The 26,372-nt window shown below is 43.2% G+C and overlaps 1 protein-coding gene across 1 annotated transcript; it reads right to left on the minus strand.

Moving 5' to 3' along the window:
- Window positions 1-1,009: 1,009 nt before the first annotated feature.
- LOC129542313 (double homeobox protein A) lies at window positions 1,010-23,111 on the minus strand. The gene is given in 2 exon segments (XM_055404617.2): window positions 1,010-1,242; window positions 22,568-23,111. Coding segments are annotated over 2 exon segments (777 nt in total).
- Window positions 23,112-26,372: the final 3,261 nt, after the last annotated feature.

Here is a 26,372-nt window from a genome sequence, read left to right on the forward strand (position 1 = left end):
AATAACTTACTATCTGCAAAGCATAAGTCCAAATGCAATATCTCACTTAATCCTTAAGTAGCTACTATTTGCTATTCACATTTATTGTTTTTTGCCTATTTTTATGGCCAAAGCTCTAATTTTGTTTTGTTTTGAGTTTTTCAGTGTGTGCAAATACACACACACACTTCACAGAGGAGGAAACTGAAGCAGAACATGATTAAAAAACCTGTCCAGGATCACATGGCTTCTAAGTAGTTGAGTCAGGATTCGACCTCAGGACACACAGTGTTTATAAAGACTAAATAGGATGATGGATGTAAGATGCCTAGCCCAGGGCTTAGTATGTATGGATCATTATTAGGAATAAGGCAGGGAGAGAAGGAAACAGGAAATCAGACCTAGTCTCTACTTTCTTGTGTTTGTCTCCCCTTTCCAGGTACATCCGTTCCATTCCATCGCTCAGTCATGTCCGACTCTTTGCGACCCCGTGGACTGTAGCCTACCAGGCTTCTCCATCCATGGGATTCTCCAGGCAAGAATACTGGAGTGGGTTACCGTTTCCTTCTCCATAGAGTCAGGTTAATCACGAGCTAATGATAACCATTTTATTTACTGTTTTTTAAATAATACAATGACCACCATGAACTCATTGCCCAAATCAAGAACCTAAATGTTTTTCTAATATTTATTTTTATTATTTATTTGGCTGCACCAGGTCTCAGTTGCAGCAAACAGGATTTTCAATCTTCCTTGCTGCACTGGGAGGATTGAGTCTTAGCCACTGGACCACCAGGGAAGTCCCAAGAACCTAAATGTTAGCAATAATTTCATCTACACATCCCATCTTCTGTGTTTCTCTTAAAGGTAACCATGATCCTAAATGTTGAATCCAACTTCCCACTGATTTTTTTCTTTAGTGTTTTCACATATATATGCCTAATGATAAATTATTTCACTCTTTGTCTTTAACTTTCTAACCTCTAGGTATTTCAATTACAGGCTCTTCTTCTTTTGTTGCGGTTGAATTTTATAGTTTCACTCGGGCTGCCATGTTTGGTTGTAAGGGCTCTTCGGTGCACAAGGGTTCCCAGCCAAGGACGCCGAAGAGGCGGGGGCGGGGGGCCGTGGTTTGAAATCCACCCTGCAGCTCCACTGGTCCACTTCTTATCAGCACAAGGACGCTAGTCTCCCACCAGGTCATGTACAATGAGGCAGCATCCACTGTTGGCAGCGGGTGGAGCGGGGCAGGGATGGCTTTCTCTAATTTGCACAAAGGTGTCATAACGGCTAATGGGGGCTCTGAGTTCACCTCCCCTGAATCACCAGCAATCCCTGTCAGACCCTCCACATTCAAGGTCAAGATCGAACCTACTGGGATTACAGATGGGAAATGACCCACACTGACGGCCTCTAGAGACAGCCTGCGTCATGAGATTCCCTGTTCCTGCTGGAAGCTCGCTGACCTCACTCCATCCGTCCATCTCTGACCCACCAGGAGGGGCTTTAAGATTTATGTCAAGGGGCCTCGATTTATTGAATTAATGCTGCTGAGCAGAACTGTAGCTGTTAAGCAGTGTGGAGATCTGGATTTTACAGCAATGTAACTAATAAGGCTATTAACACAAACGGGGCTTGCCACTGGCATTTATAACACCATAAATCTCTCTTACCCCTGGAAGTATTTATGGGATGGCATGTCCTCAGAGTCCACTGCCTTTTCTGTGCTCTGCTCACCAGGCTCGGTCAGGAGGATGTCTGCCCAGTAAGGGGACTAGTCAGGAGGAAGGAGGGAGAAAACTGAACCTGGGCTGATTCTTGGCTCCCATCCCTTCCATCAGTTGGAAAGGCTGGCCACTGCCAGGGGCAGATGTAGTAGATCTTTTAAATTAGTATTTATGTATTTATTTCCCATTTATGGACCATTTACCATGTTCCAAGCCCTTTGAATACTTAGTGCCTATGACTTCCCCAGAACCGCCCCAGGAGTGAAGCCTATATGTTCTCTCACTGAACTTAATTTCTGTCTTGAGCTCCCCGAAACTCTCTGAAGCAGAACATTTAATCTTGTCACTTATAGCTAAACACAATCATTTTAGTGATTTTTATTTTCCTTATTGATTTCAGCTTAAACCAAGACAGATTTTGGATTTTCTCCCTCCCTTTCTCTTAGTGGAAAAGATGCCAATCCCCAGGGGTGTGAAAATCTCCTTGTGCCATGTGGAAAGGAGTGGCCGGCTCTTTTATTTTTCTTAATATTTATGTATTTATTTGGCTGTGTTCAGTCTTAGCCATGTGGCGCAGGATCTTTGATCTTCCTTGCAGCATGCAGGATCTTTTAGTTGTGGTAGGTGAACTCTTAGCTGTGGCATGTGGGATCTTGTTCCTGGATCAGGGATCGAACTCAGGCTCCCTGCATTGGGAGTGCAGAGTCTTAGCCACCGAACCACCAGGGAAGTCCCTGGTCCGGTCCTTGTTTCCCTCTGTTCATGCTCTCTACTGACCCCCACTGCGACGGAGCCCCCAGCTCACTGGCAGCCTCCATGCTGACTGACTTCAGGGATGGGAAGTACCTCATGTAGTCAGCACGTCCTTCACTATGGTGCCGGCACTCCGGCCAGAGGCAGCCTTGCAGAACCACTCTCTCACCCTCTCCTTCCCCTCCTCCTGAACTCCAAGTCCCATGTAGGGGCAGGAACTGTGACACTCCAGGAACACTGGAAAGACAGTCTCCGTCCTTCACGTGCCTGGCTAGACCCCCAACCTCCACGGATGGTCTCTCCAGCTAGTACACTACAACGCCACAGTGGCACTGGGGACATCTCCATGAAGCCTGTCATCCCCCTTAGCTTTCTTGCTTTCTTTTCTTTCTTGTTTTTTGCAGTGCCTGGGCTTTCTCTAGTTGCAGCACTCAGGCTTCTCTTGTGGACCATGGGCCCTAAACTACACAGGCTCAGTAGTTTCAGCTCGGGGGCTTAGTTGCCCCACGGCATGTCAGATTTTAGTTTCCCGACTAGGGATCGAACTTGAGTCCTCCATGCACTGGAAGGCAGATTCTTAACCACTGGACCACCAGGGAAGTCCCTCTTTCTTTTCTAAAACATCTTTTCAAGCCCTTCTCGGGCACCATTCTCAGGTTTACAAGGCATGCTTCATTTACTCCCACCAACAGCTCTATGAGGTTAAGATCTGTTTTTAATCCCCCAGATCCTAAATGTAGAAACCGAGGTCCAAAGCTTAGCTCTCCTGTGTAAGGTCACATGGCCATTAAGAGGGAGAACTGGATTTGAACCCAGACAGCTAGACTCCCCAGGGCAATGAGACACTCATAGAATCCAAAACTAAAAGTGGGGTCCTGCTCCCTAAAACCTCTCCAGAACTTTGCCCCAGAGAGGTGCTGTCCAGAGTCCCACATGCACATAAGTGTTTAACTCCCCTCCGTTCCTCTAGTCTGGAGTTAAAGGAGTTTGGAGAATAAATGGTTTCTAAAGGAAATCTTCCTAAACTCTCCCAAGTACCTCAGCCATTGGAATTCCAAAGCTACAGATGTCACTGGAATCCTGGGTTTCTTTTCCCCCTTAGGGCAGTGGAGGCTGAACTTGAATATTTCAGGGAACATAGAAGCCAACAAAGGTGGGAGCTTCATACCTCATACATAGTCACTTGATCACATTCAACCTTATGGAAGTCCCCTTGAGGAATATGCAGTCCTCCCCTTTGTGCAGGGGAATAAAGATGGAGGAAAACTCAAGGGCTTCTCCAGTGAAGTGAAACTCACCAGTTGGGAAAGGAGAATTTGGACCCAGGTCTGTCTGAGTTTCTATGGGCTCACTAATCTCTCTCCTGGGAGTAGAAATTTGGTCCTGATTGGTTTTCCTGTCCAGCCTAATGATGAAGAAACTGGTCTGAGTAGAGAGCTGTCCTCTGGGAGCCAGGTAGGCAGGAGGAAGTGCATCACAGAGGATGCTCAGCTACGAACCCTTGCCAGGAACCTTCTGTTGAAGCAGAATTCTGGAGATCCACTCTTCTGATGCTTCATGGCTTGTCCCCTTTCTGCTTCTTCCTTCTTTGGCTCCCATTCAGTTCAGTTCAGTTCAGTCCCTCAGTCGTGTCTGACTCTTTGAGACCCCATGAATCATAGCACACCAGGCCTCCCTGTCCATCACCAACTCCCGGAGTTCACTCAAACTCACCTCCATCGAGTCGGTGATGCCATCCAGCCATCTCATTCTCTGTCGTCCCCTTCTCCTCCTGCCCCCAATCCCTCCCTTGGCTCCCATTATTTATATTCAAAATATTTGTGAATCCTTACTATGTGTTGGGTTTCCCCGATAGCTCAACTGGTAAAGAATCTGCCTGCAATGCAGGAGACCCTGGTTTGATTCCTGGGCTGGGAAGATCCCCTGGAGAAAGGATACGATACCCATTCCAGTATTCTTGGTCTTCCCTGGTGGCTCAGGTGGTAAAGAACCCACCTGCAATGTGGGAGACCTGGTTTCAATCCCTGGGTTGGGAGATCCCCGGGAGGAGAGCATGGCAACCCACTCCAGTATTCTTGCCTGGGGAATCCCCAGAGACAGAGGAACCTGGCAGGCTACAGTCCATGGGGTCACAATGAATCAGACAGGACTGAGCGATTTTCACTTTCACTATGTGCCAGACTGTTTTAGAAACTGGGGAGAGAGCAGAGAGCAAATCAGACTCCTCTTTCCTTAAGATCTTAGAGCCTCAGGGTGCCCAAGAAGATTTTTAGTTCCCCTGGAGGGCAGGGTCCTGGCACAGAGTCAGTTGTTAGTGAATAGATCAAGGATTTTCAGTTTCCATCAACTATACAACTTAGAAATACAAGGTGAAGGGATGTCCCTGGTGGTCCAGTGGTTAAGAATTCATCTTCCATAGCAGGAGGTGTAGGTCTGATCCCTGGTCAGGAAGCAAAGATTCTGCCGCGCAGCCAAAAATACAAAACATTTAAAAAAAAAATAGAAGCAATATTGTAACAGGATCAATAACGATGTTAAAGAATATAGACTAAATTTTTAAAAATCTTAATTTTTTTTTATTTAAAAAAAGAAATACAAGGTGAAGACCTCACAGGTACCTCAAAGATTTGGTCAGTTCTGTGCTCCCCAGATTCCTAGCAATACAGACATCCAAGTGTGGTCATTACAGGCTTCAGTGATGACTGATGAGAAAGGAGACAAAGCAGATGAGGAGGAGATCAGACTGGGACTGGAATCAGACGTGAGTCGCTGCCAGGGGAGAAGGAGCCTCACATTTTCTGAAAACCTACTCTGCGCCAGCCCTTGGCCTAGACAATTAACCTGTACTGTCTCACTTCATCTTACAACAGAGGAATTGGTGGGCACTGTTGCCAACCCTGCAAATTATTGCTCATCAATAAAAGAGGGCTCTGTTATTGTTCAATTTCCTGTGGATGATGATTGCCTACCTCCTATGGGTACTGAATTAATTTTATGAATAAAACTAGAGTAGAAGCCTGACCCATGCTGAACCTGGGAAATGTGGCCCCACATGCTGCAAGGATATGGTTGGCTCATTTGTTTTATTTAATCAGACTTCTATTTTGCTAAAATAATATGCTGAGGGTTTTTTTTTTCTTCTTCTTCATAATACATATACATGGTTCCTCTGCCTCTCCTTTTCACTGTGCTAAATCATCCTCTTCACCCTTCAGGCTGTATCTTAAGTGCTTCCTTCTTAAGAGAAGAATCTTAGCCCCAAACAAGTTCAAGTCCCCTATTATGTGCTTTCCCAACGCCCTGTACTTGTACTTTAAAATGTGTATTATAGCAGTAATTAATTGCATTTTTAATTATTCTCATAATGTCCCTGGTCTGCAAGTTCTGAAAGCCTGGACTGCATCTGCCTTGCTCACCTCTAGATTCCCAAGACCCAACACGAAATCCTAGTCAACTCTAATCTCCCAGCTCTAAAACTGCCCTTCATTAATCTGCTTTGTGTTGTTGCTGTGAGGTCTGAAAATTACACTTCTCCTTTGCCAGCTAGATTTCTTTATCCGTTGTCAATAGCAGGAGATGTCAAGGCTGAAGGAGGCAGAAGGGACTTAGGGACTTGCTCCTTCTTATGGTTGGCATCCAACCCCCATCACCATGTAGCCCCAGCACCATCACCTCTACCACCTCCCACTCTACTTTGGCAAGTGATTCTAGCCTACAGCTGCTTTCAGCACTCCCAGAGTCAGGCAATGTGTGCCCTTTCACAAGTGCTAGCACAAATGAGGGGTGTCCCCTCATCAGAGGTATAAGCTCAGATCCAAGAGCCCCTCCTCTCAGTTTCTAGGCTTTGATAACCATATGTTCTTTCCTTTGTTCCCCCAGCTATAGAACAGTAGCAGATTCCCTTAGCTATTACATCTTTCTCCTACTTTTGCTTTTCCACAATCTATCCATCCAATTCCCTATATTAAACTCCCCCCATTAAAATACCTTGGGTGGGACTTCCCTGGCAGTCTAGAGGTTAAGACTCTGCCTTCCAATGCATGGGGTGAGAGTTCCATCACTGGTCAGGGAACTAAGGTCTCACATGCCTTGGGGTGCTGCTAAATTGTTGGGTTTTTTAAATACCTACTGTGGTTTCTGTCTTCCTCATTGGACCCTGATGATACAGTAGACATTCAATTAAAATTTCACTGAAATCAGGCATGATCCTATGGTTCGAAGACAGCATGAACAACTTAAAACAATCTTGCGAGATTGGGCATCTACTACGAGCCTGGCATTGTGTGGGATTCTGGAGGTCCAGCAATGAAACAGAAACAGAACGAGCCAGCAGTGCCCAAAACACCTTTAGACAGAGAGTCAAACCCCCTTTCTCCCACCTCCACCCTAGATCAGAGGTTTTAGGCCTCTTAAAGGGGAGAAGTTTAAGCTAAGGATTCCTCCTCTGCATTTTTCAGGGTTTATCAGTGAGTGTCTACTAACACACTGGGCAGAACTTTTTATTGTGCAGGACTGACTTTGCAAGAAGTTTAGCATTTTTTTTACCCCCTCAGGTAGATGTTCATTCCCCTCCTCCAGTCATTCCATCAGCCAAAAATGTCTCTACTCATTGACAAAAGCCTCTTTGGCAGTGTCCACACTCTCTGACCATAAGGAGGTTGTTCACTGTGGAGATACCCCTGGGGCATGAAGAATTTGCTACTGATTTCTGACATTATCAGCCCCAGCAGAGAAACCTTTAATAAATGTAGAAGATGGTGTATTTCTGCCTGATTTCTGCAAATTAACCAAGACAACCAGTGGAATGAAATTCAACAGAGGGCATGACAGGACGGCAGACTGGCAGGGTGTTGGGTACAGGAGTAAGGCAGCCGGAAATCTAATTAGCCAAGACTGCTCATATCTGAGTTGCTCTGCTCCCAGCTGCTTCCTGACTTATAGCTTGTTGAAAATGAAATCATCAAGAAGCACTCACACACAGCCCCTTGTTAGAAATGGGTCCTGAGTAGGCTTAATTGGAAGAAGAAGAATAGGGAGAAGGGAGGGCATGGAAGAAGGGGGGTGACAGCTGACTGTGGGTCCCCCATACATATGCTATCATCCAAGGTAGGGTATTTCTGAAGGAACTGAGGTTTTCTCCATTTCTCTCCCCTCCTTTCCCGCTATTCCACCCACTGGTGACTTGTGGAGCACCAGTTTTCAACAAGGTAGGTTGATATACTTTAAATGCATAGAAATTGACAGTGAAATCCCTGGTAGCTCAGAGGTTAAAGCGTCTGCCTCCAATGCGGGAGACCCGGGTTCAATCCCTGGGTCGGGAAGATCCCCTGGAGAAGTAAACGGTAACCCACTCCAGTATTCTTGCCTGGAGAATCCCATGGACGGAGAAGCCTGGTAGGCTACAGTCCACAGGGTCGCATAGAGTCGGACACGACTGAGAGACGGAACGGAACGCTATGGTGGTTTTAAAAAAAACAATAACAACAGTTTTCCAAAGATGATTTGTCTCTTCCTTTTATTTCTTTTTTCAATTCTTTAAAAAAAATTAAAGTCAATTCAAGTTGTCTCTCTAATAACATACGTTTATGGCACTTGTATTCCAAAATCCTGTCTTACATGGGAGAGCAAAACGACAGAGTTCCATGCGTGGATCACAACTCAATGAATCTCATCTTCCCAACCCAATTATAAATTATGTTTGTCTTTTTCTTCCTATACTTTCCACCCCCAACCAAAGAAAATAGTTTTGACTTTTGAGATTAGCACAGTACCACATGATAAAGGACAGTGGAGTCAGAACTGAATTCTAATCCTTTCTTGGACATTTAGTGTCTCTGGCATTAACATCAAATTACTAGCCACTCTGAGCCTGAGTTGCCCCCCCTCCACAGGATACAGCCATTGACTTCTCAGTCTCTGAATTCTGGGTAATCATCCCACTGATTATCTATGTTTGTTGGTTGTGTATGCATGCTCAGTCATGTCTGACTCTTTATGACCCCACAGACTGTAGCCCACCAGGCTCCTCTGCCCAAGGGATTTTCCCCAGCAAGAATACTGGAGTGGGTTGTCATTTCCTCCTCCAGGGGACCTTCTCAACCCAGAGATGGAACCTGTGTCTTTTGCATCTCCAGCATTGGCAGGTGGATTCTTTACCATGAGCCAAATTTATGTCTGTCCTGTCTCTCAAATAATCCTACATGGGAGCTCTGGCCAGAGTGAGTGAATGGCAGCCCTTTTGACTGCCTACCCAACAACCATTCACTGCCTCCTTTTTACCAAGAGAATTACAATTTTATTTATTTTCCTAATAGCCAAGTGCTTGAATTGGGGCTATGTTCCCTCTTAACCCCAAGAGAGGAGGAAATCTCAACTGGTCAAAACCAATCATGGTAATTCCATTGCCTTTGTCAGTGATTTGTTGATGGGCATGTGACACAATTCTGAGCAATAGGAAGTCTGCTGGGGGCTCTGGGAGATATATTTTCTTGTTCTAACAAAGTCAGTGCCTCATTTAAAATATCATTAGAAAGATACTTAGAAATACAATTAAGAAAAGAAGTATAAGGCCTGCATACTGAAAAATCACACATCATTAAAATATTAAAGATTTAAAAAACAATAAAGTCAATGTCTTTTATGATGATGTTCTTTTGATGCTTCAACCTGTTGCAGACATCTCTGAACTCAAAAAGAGAAATATAAGGACAAAAGCTAGCCACTGAGACTTTGAGAGCCTCAAAGTCTTTGATCCTCAGAGGTAACTCTAGATATGCCCTGTCTAGAGATGTCCTTATGTGTAGGATAATGTAGAATGATCACACATCCTTGCCTTAGCTCAGGCTGATATAACAACTTGTCATAGACTGAGTGGCTTAAACAATAAGCATTTAATTCTTACATTTTGGAGGCTGGAAGTCAGAGATCAGAGTGGTCAGGTTCTGGTGAGAGCTCTCTTCCAGATTGCAGAAGACCTTGAGATACTCCCTTGTAGTCTCACATGACGGAAAGAGAGGGCTAGCTAGCTCTCTGGCCTCTTCTTGTGAGGGTACAAATTCCATTCATAAGGGCACCACCCTCATGACCTAATGACATTTCAAAGGTCCCATCTCCAAATACCATCACACTGGGGAGTAGACATTGGGGGACATAAACGTTAATTCCATAAAATCCTGGTTTTCCTGGAGCTGTTTCAGTTGACATTTGTGCCAGGGTATTTTCTGATTTAGCATTTGTCCTGAACAAAAGTTTACTGGTTTGAATGATAAATCATATGGTCTCCCTACTGATAATAAATGTCCTTATTATTTAAGTCACGTTGAGTTAGATTTATTCTATGCAGTCAAAATATTCTAATTAATACAGGGCTAGAGAGAGGTATAAGTGAGGTCTGTATACATATGTGTGCCTGTTTATGCATACACACAAGTACATGAATGACGATACTAAAGCTTGGACTGAATATCTTGTTATCACCTCTACTTAAAATTTTCTGTGCTTTTTCTTCTTCCCTCTTTAGTAAACATCATTACTGTGGAAACAGAAAACACATGAGAGAGAAACAAATAATGACATTATAATCTGAGAATCCATCTTCTCCCAAATGTCTCATGAATCTTCAAGGCAGAGCTATGTGCCTCCCCTCCTGCCAAACACTGTATTTTTATTATACTAGCGTCTCATGCAGCAAAACCCTGTCCTTCGCAATGTATGTAGCTCTTTAACTTTCCCCAAAGTTATGTCTGCATTGTTAGAAAATGCATCTACAAGTGCTTTTCTCACTCTCTCCTTCATCTGTCCTTCCCCAGTCACTCCATTAAAAGCTTCAATTTGCCAGTTGCCCTCTCCTCTTGTGCTGTTACAGATAAAGATTAAGATGGCTGAGTAAAAAGATGTGTACTCATCTTCCCCTGTGAGAACTCCAAAATTGCAACTTGCTGCTGAACAACCGTCTACAGGAGAATGTTGAAACCTGACAAAAAAAAAGATACCCCACATCCAAAGGCAAAGGAGAAGCCCCAACAAGATGGTAGGAGGAGCAAAATCACATTTAGAATCAAACCCAGAGGCCACCATATAGACTGACTCAGGCCTGCCTTTGAGTGTTTGAGTGTCTCATGTGGAGGCACGGGTCAACAATGGCCTGCCATAGGGACAGGGGCTCTGACTATAGCAGATCAGGGTCACACAGCATTTGAAGGAGGTCACCATTAGCTCCACCATAGAGCTTCCAGGCAGATGACCCAAAAACTGCAAAACAATTATACCAAAGAAATTCTCTCACTGTTAAGAAAGTTCTAGGACCCACAACAGATTTCCCAGCCTGGGGATCCAGCAAAGTGATTGGAACCCCCAGCAAATTTGACTTTGGAGGCCAGTGGGATTTGATTACAGAACTTTCACAGGATTGGGGAAACAGACTCTTGGAGGGCACAAACAAAACCTTGTGCACACCAAGAGCCAGGAGAAAGGACCAGTGTCCCCACAAGAGACTGAGTCAGACTTGCCTGTGAGTGTCCAGGAGTCTCCAGTGGAGGCCTCAGGCCAAACAACTGGGAGGGAATACAGCCCTGCCCATCAACAGAAAATTTGATTAAAGATTTACTGAGACAATGGCAAGCCACTCCAGTACTCTTGCCTAGAAAATCCCATGGATGGAGGAGCCTGGTAGGCTGCAGTCCGTGGTGTCGCTAAGGGTCGGACATGACTGAGCGACTTCACTTTCACACATTGGAGAAGGAAATGGCAACCCACTCCAGTGTTCTTGCCTGGAGAATCCCAGGGACGGGGGAGCCTGGTGGGCTTCCATCTGTGGGGTCACACAGAGTCGGACATGACTGAAGTGACTTAGCAGCAGTAGCAGCAGCAGAGCATGGCCCCACCCATCAGAACAAGACCCAGTTTCCCCCTCAGTCAGTCTCTCCCATCAGGAAGCTTCCATAAGCCTCTTATTCTTATTCATCACAGGGCAGAGAGAAATGAAAACCACAATCACAGAAAATTAACCAAACTGATCACATGGACCACAGCCTTGTCTAACAAGGAAACTATAAGCCATGCCCTCTCAGTTCAGTCGCTCAGTCACGTCCGACTCTCCGTGACCCCATGAATCACAGCACACCAGGCCTCCCTGTCCATCACCAACTCCCGGAGTTCACTCAACCTCATGTCCATCGAGTTGGTGATGCCATCCAGCCATCTCATTCTCTGTTGTCCCCTTCTCCTCCTGCCCCCAATCCCTCCCGGCATCAGACTCTTTTCCAGTGAGTCAACTCTTCGCATGCCCTCTATGGCCACCCAAAATGGATGGGTCATGGTGGAGAGTTCTGACAAAATGTGGTCCACTGGAGAAGGGAAGACTACTACTACTTCAGTAGTCTTGCCTGGAAAACCCCATGAACAGTATGAAAAGGCAAAAAGATATAACACTGAAGAATGAACTCCCCAGGTCGGTAGGTGCCCAATAGGCTACTGGAGAAGGATGGAGAAATAACTCCAGAAAGAATGAAGAGACAAACCCAAAGTGAAAACAACATCCAGCTATGGATGTGACTGGTGATGGAAGTAAAGTCTGATGCTATAAAGAACAATACTGCATAGGAACCTGGAATGTTATGTCCATGAATCAAGGCAAATTGGAAGTGGTCAAACAGGAGATGGCAAGAGTGAATGTCAACATTTTAGGAATCAGTGAACTAAAATGGACTGGAATGGGCGATTTTAACTCAGATGACCATTATATCTACTACTGTGGGCAGGAATCCCTTAGAAGAAATGGAGTAGCCCTCATAGTTAACAAAAAGTCTGAAATGCAGTACTTGGGTGCAATCTCAAAAATGATAGAATGATCTCTGTTTGTTTCCAAGGTAAACCATTCAGTATCACAGTGATCCAAGTCTATGACCTAACGGTTAATGCCAAAGAAGGTGAAGTTGAATGGTTCTATGAAGACCTATAATACCTTCTAAAGCTAACATCAAAAAAGACGTCCTTTTCATTATAGGGGACTGGAATACAAAAGTAGGAAGTCAAGAGATACCTGGAGTCACAGACAAGTTTTGCCTTGGAGGACAAAATGAAGCAGGGCAAAGGCTAAAAGAGCTTTGCCAAGAAAATGCACTGGCCATAGCAAACACCCTCTTCCAACAACACAACAGATGACTCTACACATGGACATCACCAGATGGTCAATCCTGAAATCAGATTGAATATATTCTTTGCAGCAGAAGAGGGACCCACTCCAGTGTTCTTGCCTGGAGAATCCCAGGGACAGGGGAGACTGGTGGGCTTCCATCTATGGGGTCGCACAGAGTCGGACACGACTGAAGCGACTTAGCAGCAGCAGCAGCAGCAGAAGAGGAAGAAACTCTATACAGTCAATAAAAACATGATTGAGAGCAAACTGTGGCTCAGATCATGAACTCCTTACTGCAAAATTCAGACTTAAACTGAAGAAAGTAGGGAAAACCACTAGACCATTCAAGTATGACCTAAATCAAATCCCTTATGATTATACAGTGGAAGTGACAAATAGATTTAAGAGATTAGATCTGATAAAACAGAGTGCCTGAAGAACTATGGATGGAGGTGTGTGACACTGTACAGGAAGCAGTGGTCAAGACCATCCCCAAGAAAAAGAAATGCAAAAGGGCAAAATGGTTGTCTGAGGATGCCTTACAAATAGTTGAGAAAAGAAGAGACACTAAAGGCAAAGAAGAAAAGGAAAGATATACCCATCTGAATGCAGAGTTCCAAAGAATAGAAAGGAGAGATAAGAAAGCCTTCCTCAGTGCTCAATGCAAAGAAATAGAGGAAAACAATAGAATGGAAAAGACTAGAGATCTCTTCAGAAAATTAGAAATACCGAGGGAACATTTCATGCAAAGATGGGCACAATAAAGGACAGAAATGGTATGGACCTAACAGAAGCAGAAGATACTAAGAAGAGGTGGCAAGAATACAAAGAAGAACTATAGAAAAAAGATGTCAATGACCCAGGTAACCACAATGGTGTGATCACTCACCTAGAGCCAGACATCCTGAGTCTGCAGTCAAGTGGGCCTTGCGAAGCATCACTACAAACAAAGCTAGTGGAGCTGATGGAATTCCAGCTGAGCTATTTCAAATTCTAAAAGATGATGCTGTTAAAGTGCTGCACTCAATATGCCAGCAAATTTGGAAAACTCAGCAGTGGCCACAGGACTGGAAAAGGTCAGTTTTCATTCCAATCCCAAAGAAAGACAATGTGAAATATTGTTCAAACTACCACACAATTGCACTCATCTCACATGCTAGCAAATTAATGCTCAAAATTCTCCAAGCAAGGCTTCAACAGTATGTGAACCGAGAACTTCCAGATGGTCAAGCTGGATTTAGAAAAGGGAGAAGAATCAGAGATCAAATTGCCAGCATCCGTTGGATTACACAAAAAGCAAGAGAGTTGCATAAAAACATCTATTTCTCTTTTACTGACTATGCCAAAGCCTTTCACTGTGTAGATCACAACAAACTGTGGAAAATTCTGAAAGAAATGGGAATACCAGACCGCCTGACCTGCTTCTTGAGAAATCTGTATGCAGGTCAAGAAGCAACAGTTAGAATAGGACATGGAACAACTGACTGGTTCCAAATTGGGAAAGGAGTACATCACATCTGTATATTGTCACCCTGCTTATTTACCTTAAATGCAGAGTACATCATGCGAAATGCTGGGCTGGATGAAGCACAAGCTGGAATCAAGATTGCCAGGAGAAATATCGATAACCTCAGATATGCAGATGACACCACCCTTATCACAGAAAATGAAGAGGAACTAAAGAGCTTCTTGATGAAAGTGAAAGAGAAGAGTGAAAAAGCTGACTTAAAACTCAACATTCAAAAAACTATGATCATGACATCTGTTCGACCACTTCATGCAAATAGATGGGGAAACAGTGGAAACAGTGACAGACTACTTTCTTGGCCTCCCAAATCACTGCAGATGGTGACTGCAGCCATGAAATTAAGACTCTTGCTCCTTAGAAGAAATGTTATGACCAACCTAGATAGCATATTAAAAAGCAGAGACATTACTTTGCTGACAAAGTTCCATCTAGTCAAAGCTATGGATTTTCCAGTAGTCATGTATGGATGTGAGAGCTGGATCATAAAGAAAGCTGAGCACTGAAGAATTGATGCTTTTGAACTGTGGTGTTGGAGAAGACTCTTGAGAGTCTCTTGGCCTGCCAGGAGATCAAACCAGCCCATTCTAAAAGAAACCAGGCCTGAATATTCACTGGAGGGACTGATGTAGAAGCTGAAGATCCAATAATTTGGCCACCTGATGTGAAGAACTGACTCATTGGAAAAGCCCCTGATGCTGCGAAATATTGAAGGCAGGAGGAGAAGGAGATGACAGAGGATGAGATGGTTGGATAGCATCACGAACTCAATGGACATGAGTTTGAGCAAGGTCCAGGAGTTGGTAATGGACAGGGAAGCCTGGCGTGCTGCAGTCCATGGGGCCGCAAAGAGTTGGACACATCTGAGTGACAGAACTGAACTGAACTTACACTGTTATCAGAAGGCTGGGCTGACTTGGCCACTGTCATAGAGAAAACTGAGGACACTGCTGAGGTGGTGTGTCCAACAAATGCCCCATTGGTTTTCCGATCATCTGGTGAGCCTCATCCATTAGCTTGGCTGATATGAAACTGGGTTTCAAGGTAAATCTAGCAAGCAGACACCCTAAGTTAAGACAGAAGCAAGCTAGAACACTCACTGCCTGCCCAGCCTGTAAGTGGCACTTGCAGGCAAACTCTCTTTTCTCTTTTATTCCTCACCTGATGCAAATCCAAATGTCTGAAATCAACCTCTAGCCAGTCAGTGTCAGGGGTGTCTGGACTTGGAAACTGGAATCAAGGAACTTAGAAGACAATTGTTATGAATACCCTTTCCAAATCGATGAAACAGGCACTCTTCTATTTTGAAGGTAGAGGTATTAAACGGTACAACATTTTTGAGAGGAAAATATGATGATGTGTACAAAAAAACTATTTTGTACATATACTTTGATTCAGCAATACAATTTCTATGAATTTATCCTAAAGAAATAAAGGGCCAAATATACATGTGTATAAAAATATTCACTCTCAAGGAACTGATGAGATGATTTAAAAACCATGCATGAAAAAGAGTCCAGTATATTTTCAAAACAAGTCCATATCATTTTAACACATTTTAATATCATTTTAACTGGAACAATCTGTAGGATAGTTTGGCAATATATATCAAAAGCTTTTAAAATGTTCATACCCCTTGAAAGAGTCACTAATGCTATTTACAATGTTTCTGGCTCTCCACCTTCCAGACACACAGTAGAATTGAACTCCATGGTCTCCTAGTTATTATCCACCTAGTTACTATATATGGTTCAGATTAATGAGTTGTTAAGAAGAACTGAGATCCACTTTTAGACCAGAACACTAAATTGTCAATGTAACACCTAAAGAACTGTTTTCTTCTTCCACAGTGACTATCAATGATTGAAATGGTGGATGTTTTTACCAGCCTTGGTCGCACAGAGTGAATACATAAGCATGACCCAGCTGAATATATAGGATGAATAGGAAATAAGCCTTTGTTGTTTTAATATTTTAGAATTGTTCATTATTGCAGCCTATCTTACCTATGCTGACTGATATACCCTTTGACTTACTAGCATGTCCATCTCTAGAATCCACCCCTCTCCATAAGTCAACAAGGTCCATTTAACAAGGAATATAGAGAGAAAAAGCTTTTATCTATCTCCAAACATATCTGCTATGTTCCTCCCTTGGAGTAATGGGTACATATTTGCTTTGCATCTACATAACCCACTCAGGCAAAGTTTCCACCTTTAGAAATAAAAGCAACTAAAAATATAGAAATGTCTCTCAACTTGGAGGGAAATAACTTTTAAGTTTACCAATTCCCTATACCACTATCATTATGAGTTATACGGACCATATTGACAACAATGAGAAATAAGACAAAGATGTAATAGAGAGAAACGGCATGTTTCACCACCCAGATTAGAATTTGCCTTAGGGTCTCAGGATGCCCCTTTCAGCAACAACTCTTTAAAGTTTAATGACCCTATGGGATACACCCTCTGAGCGCTAGAAAGTAATTGGTGAAGAAAAAAAGTAGAGTGAAAAAAATCACTGAGGCTCCCAAACGGATAGTTTCTCAATTGCTGCTGCTGCTAAGTCGCTTCAGTCGTGTCCGACTCTGTGCGACCCCACAGACAGCAGCCCGCCAGGCTCCCCCGTCCCTGGGATTCTCCAGGCAAGAGTACCAGAGTGGGTTGCCATTGCCTTCTCCATCTCAATTGCTAGAAGACCTTATATAAAGTTGCCAGCGGTAGCAACTGTGGCCATGGTTAGTGGTAGGGGTGGTAGGGTGACCGTGGTGGGAGTTGTAACAGGTAAACATGATAGACCCACTCATCAGCCTAATCCTGACCTCTCAATCCAGAAGACTGAATTAATGCGACAGTAATGAGGCATTAATATTTATAAGGATTTAATATTTTATAACCAGTTTCTCACTCTAGAAATGGATTGAAAACAGAGAGGTCAGCTGTCATCATGGAAAACAAGTAACTCAAAAGCACAGGAGAAAAGCAGGGAAGTCACGGGGGAGAGGTCAGAGCAATGAGTAGAGAGGGCAGAACTACGAATGCCACAATGAGAGTGGAGGATCTTAGGGCACCTGTCCTCACAGTCTCCCAGATTGTAAGACATAAGGAATCACCAAAACATCTGGTCAACCATTCTTTCCTCATGTTTATCTTCTTTCTATAATATTCTACCTCTGTCAGCTCACCTGTCTCTCCTCCCATGAAATCCAGGAAAGGAAGAGAATGTTCCCTTTTATATCTGGAAAGCCAACACGTTGACTTTAGGGAACAAATTGAGTTGGGTCAAGGCTAGCATAGAACAACAGGACTAGAATCTAATCATTTATTGCCTTTGGGATACCTCCTCTCTGAAGATAGGTGAACCCTACTAAGTATCACAGTTTTTCCCAAAGCGTATTTGAAGATGTAAGCTGACCGGTAGGGACCAGGTCTATCTTGATCACTAACGTTTCCCAAGAGCTGGAAACGTGCCTGCCATACGCTCAGAGCTCAGCAATGCTTGAGAGATGAACAAATGAGAGGATAGTTCTATGGAATGTTTTCTTTTTAAAGGTTCTATAGTCAAAGAGTTGTGGAAAGCATGTGTCTCCTAATTCTCTTGCAGAATTACAATGCAACATCAGAGAAGCCTTTGTCCAACTCTTTTTCTCACAGAAGGTCTCAAATTTGTTTGAACACATTATCCTCAACCTTTTTTAGCTTCCCTGGTGGCTCAGACAGTAAACAATCTGCCTGCAATGTGGGAGATCTGGGTTTTATCCCTGGGTCGGGAAGACACCCTGGAGAAGGGAATGGCCCTACCCACTGAAGTATGCTTGCCTGGAGAATTCCATGGACAGAGGAGCCTGGTGGGCTACAGTCCATGGATTCACAGAGTTGGACATGATTGAGCGACTAACATTTTCACTTTTTTCACTTTTCAACTGTTTCTATGGGCCATGTTTTGGAAAATGCTGATACATAGCATTACAGCGCAATGGATATCACAAAATATCTGGAGTCAGACAAATCAAGATTCAAACTCCCAACTTTGCTACCTTCCAGCTGGGTTACCTTGGACAAGTTACTTGATCTCTGAGTCTCAGTTTCCTCATTTGTGACATGTTACTATAACAATATCTCCTTTATGCTCCTCGCAGGGCTTGTTACAAGAATCAAATGCAATATCACACAGGAAAGGGAAACTGCTTGCACATAGTTGTATTTTTCTAAAAGCCAGAATCATCTCAAGGTGACATTGCCCAAAGCAATTTCCAGGTTCAGACCCAGCTAAAGATGCCCCAAGATACACTGATCTCTGGGAGCTTCTTGGGCCTTGAAGGACAGTTCCAGGTGCAGATGAGTGTTACTATCACAGAAAACTAATACCTGAATTTTTTTTAAAGACTGTTTGAAATACTGTAGTAGGTATTTTGTTGTTCAGTCGCTCAGTCCTGTCCAACTCTTTGCAACCCCATGGACTGCAGCATGCTAGGCTTCCCTGTCCTTCACCTACTGGTCATTCACAATACCTGTCCTTCACCTACTGGTCATTCACAATACCTGTATCCCTTGCCATCTCCCACTGTTTGAAGGCTAGAGATCCAAATACTCAATTTCCAGATGACTTTAAAGCTGGGGAAGTTATGGCTCATGAAATATAGCAGATATCTTCAGTGAAGCTTCTGGGAAAGGCTTTGATTTTCTGACTTAATAAAGAATCAGGCAAGATCAGCACAGCCTTCTCCCCACTCCCTTCTTGAACTGAGTACAGATGTGAAGGCTGGAACAGCAATAGCCATCTTGCAACTTTGAGGGAAAATACAAGAGAATTACAGAGGCATTATTATGGGATTATTGAGCCAATGCACCTGAGCCAAAAAACACTTTCCCTCAACTTCATGCTATTGTAAAAAAATGTTTAAATCACTATAGTCAGGTTTATGCTACTTGCAGTTGAAAAAAATCCTACCTGATAAAAATAGTGGAGAAAGGCTTTTGTTTTGATTGGAACTTTATTTTAAAAATCAAACTAAAAATTATGAAAACAAGTTTATATATCAATTTAAAACTTGTTATAAACAAGTTGCTCTATAATTACATGCTCTAATTCTCAAAACCAAGAATGTATTATTGATTTGTTTGATACAGAGCACAATTCTTCTAACCAAATTATACCCCAACATATTGTAGTGGTGCTTCACCTCATATTTGATTTTTTCAACAAGTTCATTACAATCAGATTCATCAATTTTCCTGATAGTCTCTTAGTGTCCCCAGTGCTTAGTCCACTGTTTTCCTTATCCCTCCCCTTGGCAGCTCCCATTGTAGGGTAATACTTCTAGACTTTTCTCTTCTTTAATTGCCTAACTCTGCCAGGTGTTCAGTTATCAAGGGCTGTGCATGAGGTGTGAGCAGTTCACGAGTATAACTGTCATCCGATTCATGAAATCCCACATCTTATGCAAGATTTGCAGGTCTACTTTTCAGTCGGTTTGCATTATATTTGTTTTTAAAAATTTTTTATTGGATTATAGTTGCTTTACAATGTTGCAGTATTTTCTGTATAACAAAGTGAACTAGCTATACATATATAAACATGAAAAAAAAATAATAGTTCCTCAGTCATGTCTGTTGGAGAAGGCAATGGCAAGCCACTCCAGTACTATTGCCTAGAAAATCCCATGGATGGAGAAGCCTGGTAGGCTGCAGTCCATGGGGTCGCTAAGGGTCAGACACGACTGAGTGACTTCACTTTCACTTTTCACTTTCACACATTGGAGAAGGAAATGGCAACCCACTCCAGTGTTCTTGCCTGGAGAATCCCAGGGATGGGGGAGCCTGGTGGGCTTCCGTCTATGAGGTCACACAGAGTCGGACACGACTGAAGTAACTTAGCAGCAGCAGCAGCAGCAGCAGTCACGTCTGACACTTTTTGACCCCATGGACTGTAGCCCACCAGGCTCCTCTGTCCATGGGGTTTCCCAGGCAAAAATAATAAGAGTAGGCAGCCATTCCCTTCTCCAAGGGATCTTCCTGACCCAGGGATCAAACCTGGGTCTCCTGCCTTGTAGGCAGATTCATTACTGTCTGAGTCAACATACATATATCCCTTCCTTTTTGTATTTCTTTCTCATTTTGTTCAGAGCATTGAATAGAGTTGCCTGTACTATAGAGTCAGTTTTCTTTAGTTATCTATTTTGTAGATATATCAATAGTGTATATATGTCAATTCCCATCTCCCAATTCATCCCACCCCTTTTCTTTCTCCCTTGGTGCCCATATGTCTGTGTCTCTATTTCTGCTTTGCAAATAGGAAACTAGAAAAAAATGGTACAGATGAACCTATTTGCATTATATTTCTTGAACACTGTTAGATGTTTACAACATCTGATAACTAAGGAAGAGGTTGACTGAGCCACTCACTATAAGGTAGGGATAGACTAGTGAAGAGTGAAAAGAAGTATCTGTAGGGGGATTGATTTTTTAAGTGGAAAGTTAATTGGTGAATATTTTCATGCATTGATGGCATTCAGAAGTCTACCATTGGTGTTCACCTTGTTAAAGCCATGAGGGCAATAGTTTGAGAGTCAGAAGGCTGTGCTTCACTTCCACAGATCTGCTCTGTTACAATCAATAAGTCATTTCCTCTCGCTGGGTCTGTTTCCTCAACTGCATATATTCTAAAATCCTTCAGCTTATAAAAAGTCTGTTATCCTGCAGACAACTGGCAATGAGTAGCGGGTAACAAGCTTGAATCTAAAAGCTAAAAAGCTCTGAAAGGCATGACAGAAAACCCTGGACAAGGTCCTTTGCTAAATCTGACTCAAACTACGTATTTTCATCTTGAGGATTCACTCGATCTCATAACAGCAGAGAAACTAATTAGATTTAATAAGAGACAAGGCTGCTAAATGAAAATACACGAGAAATATCACAGTGCTGAAGATTAACACATGTTCTGGTCTGTCCTTATCATAAAACCAGGGTCCCCATTTATCCTGGAATCTGTGACCTAGACAGAGTGAGAGGGGAAAGCAGCTTATTCATCTAGGATAATTAAGGATTTCATCCCAAAGTGAGGATTAGGAATACAAGCACATCTAGAAATAGGAAATACGTAAGTGATAAAAGACGAATCTTCTCCCATCTTAATACTTCAGTTCAGTTCAGTTCAGTCGCTCAGTCATGTTCGACTCTTTGCAACCCCATGAATCACAGCACACCAGGCCCCCCTGTCCATCAGCAACTCCCGGAGTTCACTCAAACTCATGTCCATCGAGTCGGTGATGCCATCCAGCCATCTCATTCTCTGTTGTCCCCTTCTCCTCCCACCCCCAATCCTTCCCAGCAACAGAGTCTTTTTCAGTGAGTCAACTCTTCGCATGAGGTGGCCAAAGTATTGGAGTTTCAGCTTTAGCATCAGTCCTTCCAATGAACACCCAGGATCGATCTCCTTCAGAATGGACTGGTTGGATCTCCTTGCAGTCCAAGGGACTCTCAAGAGTCTTCTCCAACACCACAGTTCAAAAGCATCAATTCTTCAGCGATCAGCTTTCTTCACAGTCCAACTCTCACATCCATACATGACCATGGGAAAAACCATAGCCTTGACTAGACGGACCTTGGTTGGCAAAGTAATGTCTCTGCTTTTTAATATACTAGCTAGGTTGGTCATAACTTTCCTTCCAAGGAGTAGGCGTCTTTTAATTTCATGGCTGCAGGCAGCATCCACAGTGATGTTGGAGCCCAAAAAAATAAAGTCTGACACTGTTTCCACTGTTTTCCCATCTATTTCCCATGAAGTGATGGGACCAGATACCATGATCTTTGTTTTCTGAATGTTGAGCTTCAAGCCAACCTTTTCACTCTCCTCTTTCACTTTCCTCAAGAGGCTTTTGAGTTCCTCTTCACTTTCTGCCATAAGGATGGTGTCATCTGCATATCTGAGGTTATTGATATTTCTCCCAGCAATCTTGATTCCAGCTTGTGCTTCTTCCAGCCCAGCGTTCCTCATGATGTACTCTGCATATAAGTTAAATAAGCAAGGTGACAATATACAACCTTGACGTACTCCTTTTCCTATTTGGAACCAGTCTGTTGTTCCATGCACAGTTCTTTTTTTTTTTTTTTTTGATTTTTTGCTTGAATCAGTTGTTTTCTGATGACCAAAAAATGATATTATTTATAATTATTTCATTGTCCTCAAGATCTGTTGAACTCTGAATCTGGATTTGGTCACTAGGGCTGCATGGTTCTTTGTAACATCTGTCTCTGCCTCCTGAAGTCCTCTTTACCATCTCCAGAAGCTGAAGCTGAAGGTATGTTTAGAGGGATATGTTCCCAGGAAGATAATTAATGTGGAGTCCTGGCTGATGACATCAAATACACCAAATCTGTCTCCCTGTTCACTTTGTTCTGGCTCCAGGGAAATAAAACAGTCACTATGGAGTGCCATTCTGTATACCTTGAACTCTCCCATATCAGAGATCCTATCCCTGGTTTTGTCTTTGGTCTAAAGCTTCTTCAAGGCCTCTTTTTCTCTGGATACGCAGTCTAGATCTTCGGTTTTGGAACCAAATCTGGACTCTTGACTCTGGAACCCCAATTTCTTCAGCAAGTTGCTCTCTGGAGTCAACCCCATGATAAGGGTTTTCTGTGAATGCGTTCTTGAGAGTTTGTAACTGAGAGGAAGTGTAGCTGGTACGACACCGTCTGTCTCTTCCATCTTGAATCTTCTCTTTGGGGGAGGCGTGGTCTTTGCTTGGGTCTAAGTTCTTCTCGGTTCTCTTCAGGAATCCATGCCTCGCTCTTCGATTCTGAAACCATATCTGGATCCGAGACTCTTCAGTGTTGATTTCCACAGCAAGTCTCTGTTTGGCAGTATAGCCGGGGTAAGGGTTTTGGCTGAACGCCTGGACAAGGATCTTCAACTGCTCTTCTGTGAATGAGGTACTGCTGCGCCTACACTTTGTCGCCATGGTCTTCTCTGAAGGACTGTCTTGACCCATCTGCAAGAGAGCTCCAAAGTCTGGTTCCAGCAGAAGGCAGGTCCCATGCACAGTTCTGACTGTTGCTTCCTTACCTGCATACAGGTTCCTCAGGAGGCAGGTCAGGTGGTCTGGTATTCCCATCTCTTTCAGAATTTTCCACAGTTTATTGTGATCCACACAATCAAAGGCTTTGGCATAGTCAATGAAGCAGAAATAGATGTTTTTCTGGAACTCTCTTGCTTTCTCCATGATCCAGAGGATGTTGGCAATTTGATCTCTGGTGCCTCTGCCTTTTCTAAAACCTGCTTGAACATCTGGGAGTTCACGGTTCACATATTGCTGAAGCCTGGCTTGGAGAATTTTGAGCATGACTTTACTAGTGTGTGAGATGAGTGCAATTGTGTGGTAGTTTGAGCATTCTTTGGCATTGCCTTTCTTTGGGATTGGAATGAAGACTGACCTTTTCCAGTCCTGTGGCCACTGCTGAGTTTTCCAAATTTGCTGGCATATTGAGTGCAGCACTTTCACAGCATCATCTTTCAAGATTTGAAATAGCTCAACTGGAATTCCATCACCTCCACTAGCTTTGTTCGAGGTGATGCTTTCTAAGGCCCACTTGACTTCACATTCCAAGATGTCTGGCTCTAGGCCAGTGATCACATTATCATGATTATCTTGGTCGTGAAGATCTTTTTTGTACAGTTTTTCTGTGTATTTCTTGCCACCTCTTCTTAATATCTTCTGCTTCTGTTAGGACCATACCATTTCTGTCCTTTATCGAGCCCATCTTTGCATGAAATGTTCCCTTGGAATCTCTAATTTTCTTGAAGAGATCTCTTGTTTTTCCTATTCTGTTGTTTTCCTCTATTTCTTTGCATTGATCGCTGAGGAAGGCTTTCTTATCTCTCCTTGCTATTCTTTGGAACTCTGCATTCAGATGCTTATACCTTTCCTTTTCTCCTTTGCCTTTCACCTCTCTTCTTTTCACAGCTATTTGTAAGCCTCCCCAGACAGCCATTTTGCTTTTCTGCATTTCTTTTCCATGGGGATGGTCTTGGTCCCTGTCTCCTGTACAATGTCACAAACCTCCTTCCATAGTTCATCAGGCACTCTATCTATCAGATCTAGTCCCTTAAATCTATTTCTCACTTTCACTTTATAATCATAAGGGATTTGATTTAGGTCATATCTGAATGGTCTAGTGGTTTTCCCTACTTTCTTCAATTTAAGTCTGAATTTGGCAATAAGGAGTTCATGATCTGAGCCACAGTCAGCTTCCTGGTCTTGTTTTTGATACTTAGAAAGTCCCTAATGCTTGAAATTATTCAGTGGTTTCCCACTGAACCAACATATCTATCCAGCATGGTGTTCAAAGCCTCTATGATTGGATCCTTGCAAATATCTCTGCCCTGTCACTCAATATTTCATTGCTTTTACTTTGTATTTCAGCATCAAGGAATGTTTTAAATCGTTGGGAATAGTCCATTTACACTGAGCCCTTCCCCACTTCCATGACCATATTTCTTCTGTATTTCTCAGAATTCTCTCCCACCTTCCACCCTATCCCACAGCCAAACTATTTATAGTTCCCTGAGCATGTTCCCTGCAGCCTCCTCTTTCAGGGACACTTTTCAATTATAATACATTTTACTACAATTAACAGAATAACAAAATGAAAAATAGCTTAAACAATACAGAATTTAAAATAGTTTATTCAGTGACTCTATATCCTCAGGCTTGACGCCCTCCCCCAACACAAACACACACACACACACACACACACACACACACACACACGTAGCAAAATGGCTGCCACAGAGCCAGCCATCACAATTCACCTAATAGTATCCAAAAATATTCAGAAGAGAACTTTGCCTTCTTGACTCTCATCTTTAAGAAGGAGAAAAGTCTTTCCCAGAAGCTCCCACCCTCAGCAGAGTTTTCCTCAGATTCCACTGGCCAGAAAACATTTTAAACTTCCCAGAAATAAAACTTATTAAGCACTTACTCTCTGCTCCATTCCTAAATGTCACAGATCTCCCCCTAGTTTCACCTCTGACTCTGTTTCTTATTTTAGCAACATTTACTAAATATTACTAAGTGCTAGGCACTCTGCTAAGCACTCTAAAAACATTATCTTATTTAGCTCTGGACTTTCCAGGTAGCACTAGGTAGCACTAGTGGTAAAGAGTCCACCTGCCAAGGCAGGAGACACAAGAAACGTGGGTTCAATCCCTGGGTTGGGGAGATCCCCTGGCATAGGAAATGGGAAGCCACTCCAGTATTCTTACCTGGAAAAATTCCATGGACAGACGAGCCTGGCAGCCTATAGTTCATGGGATCACAAGGAGTCAGGCATGACAGGACATTCCATAGCATTCTATTTATTTGGCTCTTAGAACAACTCTGTGAGGCAGGCATTATTATTCCCATTTTAAAGTCGAGGCAGTGGCCCAGAAAGGTTAAACAATTTGCCCAAGGATGCACAGCTAGAAAAAGGTAGAGCCAGGATTCAGATCTTAGTATGTCCGGCTCCAAAGCTCAGCCTCTCAGCCACTCTTTGTCCTTCTCCCATCTGTCTCTTCTTGACATTCTTTACCCCTCAGTGGCCCCATCTCTTTTACACAGTTGAAGTCTCCCTGTTTAATGAACCCTTTTCCATTGTTTAGCAACATTTTCAGATCTTCCCTATAATTAAAGAGAAATGAGGGCCATTTTCCTTCACCCTATTTTCTCCTCAATCTATCAAGCTTCTCAAAACACCTCTTCACACTCTGATTCCACAGCTTCAGAACACATTTACTCTTTGCTTAATCTAGCATCCTTCCCTGCCTCCCCACTGAAACAGCTCTGCCCAAGGTTATCGATAACAGCCAATCGAATGGCTTCTCCCCACGTTCCCTCCTCCTAGATGTGATTAATTGGCACAGCAGCCAGGCAGCCGCCAAGGGCTCCTGTCTATATGGGACTCCAAAACATGACTGGAAATATAACAAATGAAGAAAACTGTGTTTACCAGAACTCCTCTCAGGAGTTAGTACTGTGTGCAGTTGGCAAGCAAACTTTGATCAGTTACTCAGGGAAGGGCTGGGAGATCTCCCCAGGAGGTGTGCCTGAGTAACAACAAATGTTTTCCAACTGCCCACCTATGAGGGTTGGTCTCTGGTTGCAGGGCTTATGTTTTGCTGAATATAGAAAGCAAGCCTGGAGCCAGAGCTAATTGTTTGGGTCAATAGAGGAGAGGCCTTTGCCCCATATGATGCTCAACCTCTCTTCCAA

The sequence above is a fragment of the Moschus berezovskii genome, chromosome 19 (genome assembly GCF_049115385.1).
Source record: "Moschus berezovskii isolate FMDL1 chromosome 19, NW_MosBer_1.0, whole genome shotgun sequence".
NCBI lineage: Eukaryota > Metazoa > Chordata > Mammalia > Artiodactyla > Moschidae > Moschus > Moschus berezovskii.